The following is an 11,739-nucleotide window of genomic DNA, read 5'->3' as shown; positions in this document are numbered from 1 at the left end:
AGAGAAAACTGCAGATGTATGTGGCTGACAGACAGTATGAGTTGACAGATGAAAGGCTCCAATGTTCAATGTCATTCACACATGACAGTGATCTCATTTTATTTGTCATGTGAAAGGTGGGCAGGGTGAATCATGACACATTTTGAAATTTGCATCTTGATTCCTGTTGTTTTTGGCTGAAGTTCTGTGCAAATTTGAGCAGCTAGCGGCGTTCTTCATAGTCATCTGGTGCCCATTTAAAGAGATACTGAGGCTCATTTGTTCAGTCGGTCTCTGGCCCCACATTGATTGGGCAATGAACCAGTGGATCAATGTGGGGCCCGAGATAGCAGCCTGAAAAGAAGGAAAAGACCTGGGTATACGTGACTTCACATTGTTGGACCTGGTCAAGCCATGATACTTTTCATATCACACAATGTAATAAAGTGGTTATGCAAACAGCCCAACTGTTCAGGAACATGGAACATGAAACACAAAGTAGGCTACAGATGCTGGGGGAAATGTTATTTGTTTGGCAAGTGTTTGGTTGTAAATTACCGGTAATACTGGTTCTAAAATGGTGCTTGAGGATAAGTTGAGGGATCACAAAAATTACTGGAGTTCATCCACTGGGGGACATGAACATATGTTCCAAATTTCATGGAAATTGATCCAATAGTTGTTGAGAAATTTCTCTCAAAATCATAAACACTAAGCCCCATGGTGTAATTCTGAGGATCGCTACAGTAATAAGGATTTATCATCTGGGGACCATGAATGTCTTCACAAAATTTCATCCTGTAGTTATTGAGATATTTTAAGCTCGACCTGAAGAAGTGGGCTGACCAACACTGCCTAAAGCCACAGCACTAGCATTGCTAACAAGTAAGGGAGTACCACAAGGTTCTGCGCTCAGTCCTTTATCATTTAACAATATTTTTAATTACAATACAGACCCATAATATCAATTTTTATGCCGATGACACAGTCTTTTATGCACATGGCTCTTCTCCAACTCAACCCATGTTTAGATTAGAATCTGCCTTTATAGTTATCCCGACCTTTCTGCAGGACCATAAATTGCTATTGACTGTCAAAAGACAAAATGTCTTGTATTCTCAAGAACTTCATCTTACATCTTTCTGCCATATATAACCTCCAGGAATCAAACGCCATTGAAGATGCACAATCTTAAAGGAGCTTTAGCATCTAATATATCTTCTCAAATTTAAAACCACTGTTCATCAGACCAGATCCTAAGACTGAGTTCTTGATACCCCATGAATAAATACTGAACTTGGCAAGATCACCTTCAGGATGTTGCACCATTACAAAGATGTAAATACCTGAAAGACCCAATGTTCAGGTGGAGCCAAAATCCAACTGTAACACTACACAAAAGAACAGACTATAACTCTAAATTTCTGGTGGTGTACCTCTACTCAGACAGGGAAGTGAATCTGGCCTCATTATTCATAATGTGGACTGTGGCAGAGAGTCTCTTTCTATGCAGTGCTGCTTTGCATGGTGAGTAAGCTTTCTTATTATAAACTCACCATCCAAACCAAAGCAAATATATACAAATAACATATCCAGAGTCACATCTCTGTGCCAAATGGCAGTGTGGCCACAGTGAAACAAGGTCCAGTGTATTCTGTTAGACATTTGATATGCTCACAACCCTGTGACAGATGCACCGTGGCTCACACTGATTGGCTCCTGTAGCAATGAGGGTTTTGTTTGTGGGCAAAGTTACCTAGAGCTGGGGGGAAACATGAGTGACCACAAGGCTTCTAACATTTGATTGCTAGAGTGCATCATAGCAAGTGGACAGAAAATCCCATGCAAACAGCTTTGATCCTCTGGCTGGACTACACCACAGAACTGTCTGAGATCACTTCTCATCTCTGTGCAACCCAAAGCCACAGCCAAACAAACACAGGCTGCTCCTGAAAACAGAGGGAACCTGTTACAGTCTGATCATTTTCACCATTATATATATATAAAATCCAGTTTCCAGAGACATTTACTTGAACATGTTTCTTGTTGTCTGTCAAATGAAGGCAAAAATGCCAAACAACTTATCTAAAAAAGAAAGAATAGTTGTTTCCAAATCTAGGATTCAAATCCAGCAGACTAGGTACTCTGAATCTCTTGTAGTCTAATAAACAGACAAAACAATCCTAGAAACCACACTATAACTTGAATAGTTCCTGTTCCTACATACAATATTGACTAAAATCAACTATTTAATACACATTTTCACTTTTTGTAAGCAAGAGGTTTCTCATTGTTTTTAATTGAGTCTCATTTTTGATCAACAGCCCGTCCCACATGTCTACTAGAGGCTTTGTGCAAGATGTACATTTGCATTACATTCACATCACCTCTGGAGACAAGATTAGGTGAGTAATCTAGTTTCCTGTCTAGTTTGCCCCTGATGTTAACTTGAACATAAGATGTAGTATTACAGTGATTTCATTTATTGGCCAGAGTGTCCTTAGATGTCCCTACCTTTGTCCAGTATATGCAGACATGGTCTCCAGTGCTCTCTGGCTCCATACAAATACCTAAAAAATACATTAATGAACTGTGTATTTCTGAACTTTTTTCTCTGAGTCATAACCTATGTGGCCCACAAGAGTAGTGAAGTTGTGTTTGTATGTGCAGAAAAAGAGTAAAGCACAGCACCATAATCCAATTCTGACCAAACAGTGACACTGACCGACTGGGGGGAGAAACCGTAGATTGGATGTTCTCATGTGTCTCAGTTCCAGATGTTTCAAAGCATTGCTGCCACCTGCTGGATCTGAGTGTGAACATAACGTCAAAACTGCTGCAAACTCTGAAACTCATAGTCTGTTCATAATATTATATATACAGTGTATGGTTAAACTCAGTGGGGGAACAAGTATTGAAAACTTTTACTTGCGAAAAAGCTGGATAACATAGTGCAGAAATACTCTGTTACAAGTACAAGTGCTGAATTCAGAATTTACTTTAGTACAAATGTATCAACATGAAAATATGCTTAAGGTCCCAAAACGAATGTAGAATGACCCATTTCAGAGCCATTTTATTATTAGATAGTAATTATTTATGCATTAATTTGTGAGCATCACTCTTAAATGTAAAAAGAAAAATGGCTCTTGTCAGTCCTATAATATTTTCTACTTATTATATTAGTGAATATATATATTAGTTTATTATATAGTTGTTATGCATTAATGCATAAACACTATTTCATGTTGCTGCTGGTTGAGGTATTTATTTAATTTAATCTAAAAAAATCTACATTATGTAAAAATCGCTTCATTGGTGTACTGATATTTGCAAAATATCAGACTTTTAATATGACTTCAGTGTTTGTTGTTTCAGTGTTTCCACTGTAGGTACTGAAGGTGTCTAATGTCTTAACATAAATGAATGCACAGAGGCCGGCCCCTTTCATAAAGCTTTATTTCACAGATCCCCTGTAACAGGAGGCCTAGGCAGCCAGGCTCATTATACATTTACATACACTGTCTGTGGCCAGTCCTTACAATGCTCCCCATGTTAAATAACTCATTAATTCAAGACAGGAAAACAACAAACACACACACACACACACACACATTGTTCAACTTAAGATAACAATAACAATATCATAACGACAGTAATAATAACAGCCATTGTCAAATATTATGTATTTCCAGGGTCTTACGCTGTATTTTCTAAAATCTGTTACACAGTCAGTCATCTTTAAGGTGCACCATAAAATCTGCATGTGACATTTCAATAAAACTTGACAAATGCTGCACCATAACACGCGGTGAAGACAGAGAATACTTGTTGTTGCATTTATTTTTATATATATACTGTATATATATATATATATATATATATATATATATATATATATATATATATGTCAGATGAGTATTTTCTTTTTCCAGGCAGTATTTATCTCCTCGTCTTTGTCCTCTGCGGCAGATACTGTAGATGTGAATTCAGCGCAGTTCACTGTTTGTTTGGCACACTATTTTCATAAGCCGCTGTGGTGTGGCATGAATCTCATAGCTCAAGCAGAGACATAAGGCGCGTCTCCATGGATGTGTGGCGACTCACAGGACCTCTGCAGACAGGGAGTGAATAACACAGGTGAGCTGAGGGACAAACGTTGTGTTTCATAACTAATAACTATGTTAAATCTGGAATCAGGTTTTTATTTCCATCTCTCAGAAATAAATTATCATATATTTTGTTTTATGTTACGACAGAGAAGCAGAGCTGAAACAACTAGTTGATTAAATTCTAAATTCAAATTTATTTTTTACAATATTTTTTTATTTACAACACATAAGCTCTGTAAATAAGACTGAAATGCACTTAATTTTGTTACATCTACACATAAGAAAGACATTTTTTAAAATCCTTATTTCTTTTTAGATACAGAATTTAGCACATATCTAGTTTATGTTGCGTTAGTGTTTGAGATTTTCACAATAATACAAACCTACGGAAAACTTTGACCTGATCAAACCTTTAAAACTCCTATAAAATAAAACTAATTGGCAAATGAAATTTATTTTTGCCTAAACTGCCGACGACTAATGTTCAAGCTAGCGGAAATGAAATGATGATTAAGGGTCATACGGAGATATTACTTTACTGATGTAGGATTGTAATTGTCAGATCAGATGTGAGGGTTTTGGCCTGAAACACTGAATTCACTTTAAATAAGTCTGATATATTCTAATTATCTGTAGGGATTAGTTCAGCTGCATCACACTGTTTCCTCACTGTCTTATCTGTTGTCTCTTTACTGTACCTGCCACATGCTGAGGCTTCATGGGGCCTGTTTTCATCAGGAAGGGCTCCCCCCCCTCGAACGCCAGGATGGGCTCGCTGACCAGCCCGCTCTGTTGCTGACCAGGGTTACTGCCGTTGTTCAGCTGGATGATCTCCTCGAAGTCCGCTGCCTCTCCGTTGGCTGAGACGCCATTTTGGTGAGCGGTGGGCTGGACGCCGTTCACAACAGGAGCAGAAACGCCTTGTGACGGGCTGAGAACTGCTGCACCGGGACTCTGCATGTTCCCGGGAGCTGCAGAGAGATAAGTGATACATCAGTGAGATTATAAAATCTTGACTGCTTTAAAACAGCAGCACTTCACTCCTGAGGCAAAAGCACATTATGGCAAAATCTGACAGTTACCTTTATTGAGCTCTGTGTCCTTGCCGTTGACCTGTGGAGAGGCCTTGACATCCTTCTGCGGTTATAAAGAACAAAAAGACTTCTGTTATTTCATAAGACAGGAGGAAGTGTAGTTTCTTCACGCCTGTTTAAAATGAATCACACTGACCTTATCTCCTGCGTCACTCTTCCGAGTCCTCTTCATGATCTCCTCAAGGCGCTGTGCAGAACAGACAGAGAGAGCAGTGAGTTAGCTGCCGATGTTTTTCATGTGGAGGAAGCAGCGGATGAACTCGAGCGTGACATGTGTGACTCTCTAAAGATGTTGTTTTTCTCTTTTGGTTCTCACCCTCTTCCTCTCCAGTCGCTCCTGCTCTTCTTTCTGGAAGTGTTTCTCCCTCTCGATGCGCTGACGCTCGGCCTCCTCGCGGGCTTTGGCCTCAGCCTCCTCCCTCTGAAAAAAGAAAACAAAGACATAAAATATGGAGCAAAACAAAAAAAAACACTCCCAGATTAAAACTCATTACACAGTGGTAGAAGTTTTAATTTCAGGCAATGATTCTCCATCCATGAACTACATGCAGCAACAACATTTTTAATGGAAACGTTTGTGGAAATGTTCTGTTGCACATCAGGTGATACCTCAGATGCTGTTGTGTTGCTTTCTACAAAGGGGAAATAAAAAGCAGTTGAACCTGCAGTTTCTCCTGTCCACCTGTCAAAGCGTCTTTGGACAAGAGAAAACCCCAAACTGCCTTTGCATGGTAGCTTGATGTGTAATGTGTGTGTATGAATGTGCGAATGAGAAGCTAAATGTAAAGAGCTATAAATCAGCTATGTAAATGCAGCCATTTACATCCTTGATTGTAAATGTGCTGTAATTTAAAATATCATACGAAGCACCAGGGGGCAGCACATGCTCGGTCTGCTCTGCAGCCCTCAGGCTAAGGTTGATATTATATGAGTAACTCTATTACATGCTTCACTGGGTATTTAGACCCCGCACCAACTAAACGGATGACTTAAATCGTCATGAAAACAAACATTTTGTTGTGTGCTTAAATCAGCCTGTGCACAGTGCACTGACTTTAGATTAATCAGTCAGGTTGTTTCCAAGAGTGAGACATAACCCAGATAGGAAAATTAAACTTCTGGCCAAACACAGGAATGGTTCCTCAGCCCGAGTCTGGCCCATATACTTCTACATCTGGGCCAATTCCGGCTTTCATCCTCTGGTATTGTCAGACAGCTGCAAGGTTTTCTGTGTGTGTGCTGGAATTGGTCCAGATGTGGAAGCAGCGTCTGAGTACCATGCTGTATATGGGCCAGATTCAGGAACCTGGCATGTACAGGTCCAGAAGAAAACATGCATTTGGCCCAAGCATGGGCCAGATTTCTTTTGCCACCAGGGAAAAAACATGAGGCCATTCCAGTCTCGAGCGAGTTTTTCTGTCGGGGTAGAACAATGGTCTGATTGAGGGTTAAAGGCGAGTCGAGCATAGCTGAGAGCTTCAGGCGTGGCGTACACTGACGCTGCTCATCTATCAGCCCTCTGCAGAGCTGAGTGTGCGAGACAGAGGCAACACAGGCCCGTCACTATCTCCCAGATCACAATAGCTCTCCACAGCCTCTGCTCATCACCATTATGGAGGTCACCAGCTGGCATCTGCCCGGGCAGACAAGGGGCTCTGTCACTATTAGGGCTCACACATGACACACATCGTCCGTGACAGCAGCACATACTCTCCCCCTCTAATCTGCCCAGATGCGATGCCACACATTCAGGGGCTGAGGGAGTCAGACCAGGGGCCTGATGTTTGGGCTCACGTACAGTGAAGTACCCCCCCCCCCCTCTGGGAGGCTTGTAATCTGCCCAGATGGTAAATGGGCTTACTGCATGTGGGGATCACAGGGATTCATGTTGGTTAATGTAAATGAAAGGGTTTTCAGTGACCAGAGTATTTACAGTTAACAAGGAGTGATGATCTGTCTCACTGATAGCAGAGTGAGTTCACCACAGGGTTGAGGGTTTGATTCCCAGTTCAGATTATCAGCAGTGTGTTCAAGGAGTTTCATTGAAATCATGCAGGTCAGCAGGTTTTTCTGGACCAAATGACACGGCTTTGTCAAAATAATCAGACATCAGAAATTAAACAATTTGAAAATGGATGCAGAGAAAATTTTTAAAATTGAAAATATTGAAATGCCCAGGATTGTAGATGTTCACACTTTCATTTTTTCTGAGCACTTCCTGAAGGCCTTCTTGTCCACGTTTGCTTAAAAATACTGTGCATCTGCTGAGGAAGATTATGGGATATGACCGAAAGCTGAGACTGTTGCAAGAGCCTTTGAAGCACATATTTGTATTTGGTAAATTGTTTATGTTGTTACCGACTATTCTGATATTACTGAGATTTTACAACAGCTAATGCAAATTTTAAACAATGTAGTACAGGTGGATTAAGTTAGGTTAAAGTATGTATGTTATATTTGCTAGTACATGTATACATTATTATTTTTAAGAAGAGATTATTTTGAGTGGACATGGACAATAAAGTTTCAGAGCAACGTTGTGTTTGTAAGATGTTTTTGGACCTGTTTCTGCAGCCTCTCGTTCTCCTCCTGCTCGGCTTTTGCTCTCTCCTGCGCCTCCTTCTCCTCTTGAGCTCGCTGGGCTTCGTCCCTCAGACGCTGCTGCTCGGCCATGAATCGAGCCTCCTCCTCTCTGCGCTTCCTCTCCTCGGCCTCCCGGGCCATCGCCTCCTCCCGCAGGACCCTGAAAAGATGTAAATACATTTAATATAAAATTGTCTTTTATAACTTTGTCTTTCTTGAACAAGAGGTGGTTCAAGTGCATACCATGTAACCATAAAATCCCATTTCTATACTGTCAGTTGTAAGCAAGTAAAGGCACAGCATGCCAAAAAGTAATATCTAATTTAAAAAATGGGAAGTTGAAACATGTTCAGAGGAATAATTTCATTTACTTAGTATAATTATTGGGAAACAAGTTGACTCAGACTGTCTACTTGCTATTTTGGGTTGTTCTGGTCCTAAAACTGCCATTTGAGACCCAGCAGGCTTAACGTTTTATAGCTTAAGTGGTTGTTTTAAGAGATTTTAAATTTACCTCCCCTCCTTGTTCTAAAAAGAAGCTCAGATTTCCTGTTTTTATTTGGACAAGATTAGATTCTGCATCTGACTTGTACAGTGACTTTGTTAAGATTTGGAGTCCCTTTATTGGTTATATCAGAAGGTAAAAGGACTCAGCTGCAGCTCAGTAGTGTAAGTTGATTTATGTGTCTCTCCTGAGAGTGGCTTGATGTCCAGTTTATTGGATTAGGCCACTATAATGATGAAAACTTGAAAAATGTTCTTCTCTTAAATGACCTTTAAATAAAAACTGCATTGTGAAAAAAAGGAGTAAAAACAACCCCATTGGCATGTTTCTATGAAAAATATTGGTAATGCTATTTTCCTTCTTTTTAATCTATAATTTCCTAATAATTAATATTTTCTTATAGTTTTGTACAGGGAAGAGCTATGTAATTTGGCCATAATTGCAGACTCATTATTTAAGTATATTTAGAGGTAGTAAAATAAACACAGTGTTGAAACTATACAATTAGAAATAATTAACTTAACAAATTTATGGACTTAAATGAACTTAAAAACATTACATTTGTATACAGGCAGCATAAATAATAAATGACAATAACAGAACTTCCAGTAAATACCGAAATTAAAATCATTCATTTTAATAGTTATTTATTTATTTGTGTTTAAATGGATTTTTTTCCCTATAATTACTGCCAAATGTTAAAGCTCTTTCCAGGAAAATTTAAAGAAATAATCAGGAAATCAAGGACTTGTGATAAAGTGTTAGCAATAAATAAATAAATAAATAGCTGCAGTAAGGTAACAACTAGAGAAGGACAAAATAAACCTACAGTGTGATGCAACATAATGCAAGTTTAGAAGATGTTTTTTTTATTGCAGGACTGTTGTTTTGGATTACATCATACTGTAAGGTGTTTTTGCTATTTTGTCAAATCCCTGTATTTTGATATTTAATTTCACACACTGTTGACAATCTGCGACACGTGCTGCTCATACATATTGGTGATATTTCTGATATTGACAGTGAGTCTGACCTGTTCCTCTGCTCCTGCTCTAGACGCTCCTGCTCCTCTCTCTCCCGCTGCTCCCGGGCCTGTCGACGTTTCTCTGCCAGGACTCGAGCAGCCTCCTCCGGGTCGTTGGTGCCTGCTGACGGCTTGCTGGCCGGTGCAGCTGGGGTGGAGGCGGGTGTAGCAGAAGGAGCAGGATTACCGGCGGAGGCTGCTGCAGGAGAAGCAGCTGAGGCAGTCGGCTCGACGCTTGGCACAGCAGGAGAAGCTGCTGATACAACCGGAGGGCTGAGGGAAGGAGGTGTAACCGGTGCAGAGGACACCACGATGGCAGGAACGTTACCGGAGTCTGTTAGCGAGATGACAAAAAAGAACAGGTGATGCTTCTGTTCCCTAAAACCACAAGAATATGTCTGTAAACATCTGGGTTACAAATAGTTTAAGAGCAAAGTGAAGAAAAAATCACCACAGACATAAATAAACAACCAGTAAACAATCTTCAGTAAACTGCACAGTCAAGTTTCCATGTCCCCAGGGAGCAACTTGGCTCACAGACAGCAGTCAATATATTCACAAATCAACACAAGAACACAGATTAATGCCAACAACACTGTTGTGTCACTTGTCACTGAAACAATTATGGAAAACAGCCAGAGACAGGAAATCAAAAACCAAACGACACCATATCACATCCGCAGCCAATAAAGAGATCATGTGTAAAGCTAATTTATCCAAAACAGAGAATTCAACACCATTAAAACCATTAACTGCTGGAAAGGACAGAGGTTTGGTGTCAGAAGTGGTGAACACATAGACTCAGGGATTTAAAAAAAACAAAACAACTAAAACTAAAACTGATATTTTTGCACTTATATCAACTTAGCAAAGGACATGTAGTGATTAAACTAATCTTTGTGCTTTTCACAATAACAGTAGTGCAACAAGTCAGTATCATTAATCATTATGTATCATTAATATCATTTAGCATCTATAAGCAGCAGGTAAACATTTAATAAATCAGTTATAACACAGTTTAATGTTGTAAGAAGCACATTTTGAAATGCTCATTAATGTACCGCATGTGTCAACAATGAATCTCCTATGATGACTTATGTTATATATTATATGTTATATTATTACAACTGTGTTTTACAACATTGTCCATCATTATCTGTTTATATAGCAGTTTACGGCTGCTATCAAATATTAATAGATCTGTTCACAACTGCATTGTAATGTGTTATAAACCATTTATTACATTTTTATATAGCGCCTACAATACTGAATAACTTGTTTGAAAGGTGCTATATAATTTTTTTTTTTTTCTCTTATTTTTTAGTTTCTGATTCATTAACTGACTGATAAATAAGGGAGGTTAAAGTAAAGTGTTGCTGAAAATTACATTTAGATTTGTGGACACAGGCCTGAAAACCTGTGGTCAAATTCTAATTCTTATATTTTAAGAGCATTTTTCATGTCTAACATATTTGTGATTAATGACTAATTTGCACGCTGCAGAGGAGATCACAGTATTTATGTCTGCAGAACTTCCTGTCAGCTTGCATCCAGCTCCAGCTGGATTCACCAATCAGATAGTCAGGAGGACGGTGTGTATGTAGCCTGAGAGGCAAAACCCAGGGCAAACAAAGGTTCTCAAAAAATTTACTTTGCACAGCTGGACAGAATTTTTCATTAGCAAATCAAACCGAAACAGTAAAAGTTGAAATCGCATCCTTGACTGCTGACACACACACACTCTGCAGCGATAATGTGTGTGTGTGTGTGTGTGTGTGTGTGTGTGTGTGTGTTCAATTTACACTGCAACACAAATGTCGGCCAAAACCTCCAGGTCACCTTGAGGCTTGGATATCACCTCTATAGTGACAACACTCACTCTTTTTCTCCTCAGGGGTGTCTGGCTGCTGGGGTTCGTGGCCTGTTTCCACGGTGACCGCAGTGACTGTCTGGGGCTGTACCCTGGCGGGTGTCTGGGCCCGTTTGGGTCGGGCCTTGGTGCCAGGAGGAGGTGTCTTCTTGCCTATGGGGGTCTTGGAGGCTGCTGCTGCTGCTGCTGCTGCTGCTGCTGGCACCAAGGGGGACAAGGGCCGGCTTTTGGGGGCAGCAGGTGACGGAGGTCTGTTTTTGGGCTTCGGGGTGCTGAGGAGGAGAGAGGAGATTTTAAAGCTCTTTCCAGGAAACTTTAAAGAAATCATCAGGAAATATGAGCAGAAGAAAAAGGAGAGAGAGTCAGAGAGTTGGTGGCATAGGAGATGATATTTCACAGCAGTGTAGGAATAGGTAATGAGGTTCCCAGTGCAGTGCATAAAGCCCATAACTAGGTCATGTGGAAGATATGAGTGACTCCACATTCAGCCACCATAACTCTTTGGCTGAAGGGGGTGTAACCTGAGAGGAGAGGAGGCAAGGAGCCATCTTTTTTTTTCTGTGCATCAGTCG

At 40.1% G+C, this 11,739-nt stretch overlaps 1 protein-coding gene across 6 annotated transcripts in view; it reads right to left on the bottom strand.

Moving 5' to 3' along the window:
* Positions 1-3,421: 3,421 nt before the first annotated feature.
* Positions 3,422-11,739, bottom strand: part of LOC139633815 (MAP7 domain-containing protein 1-like) — a 43,077-nt gene continuing 34,759 nt past the window's right edge. For all 6 annotated transcript variants that reach the window (XM_071499773.1, XM_071499775.1, XM_071499776.1 and 3 more), the window contains 8 exons: positions 11,177-11,439; positions 9,307-9,631; positions 7,748-7,928; positions 5,502-5,606; positions 5,322-5,372; positions 5,174-5,228; positions 4,790-5,062; positions 3,422-4,093 (listed from right to left, as the gene is read on the bottom strand). In XM_071499773.1, the coding sequence (XP_071355874.1) occupies positions 4,083-4,093; positions 4,790-5,062; positions 5,174-5,228; positions 5,322-5,372; positions 5,502-5,606; positions 7,748-7,928; positions 9,307-9,631; positions 11,177-11,439 (1,264 nt within the window). In that variant the 3' untranslated portion in view covers positions 3,422-4,082. The remainder of the gene's footprint in view (positions 4,094-4,789; positions 5,063-5,173; positions 5,229-5,321; positions 5,373-5,501; positions 5,607-7,747; positions 7,929-9,306; positions 9,632-11,176; positions 11,440-11,739) is intronic.

This window comes from Trachinotus anak, unplaced genomic scaffold (assembly GCF_046630095.1).
Source record: "Trachinotus anak isolate AG129_WGS33_773 ecotype Australia unplaced genomic scaffold, CSIRO_AGI_Tana_v1 ptg000016l, whole genome shotgun sequence".
Lineage (NCBI taxonomy): Eukaryota > Metazoa > Chordata > Actinopteri > Carangiformes > Carangidae > Trachinotus > Trachinotus anak.
The sequence above is the reverse complement of the archived record's forward strand: the minus strand, read 5'-3'. Positions and strand labels throughout refer to the sequence as shown.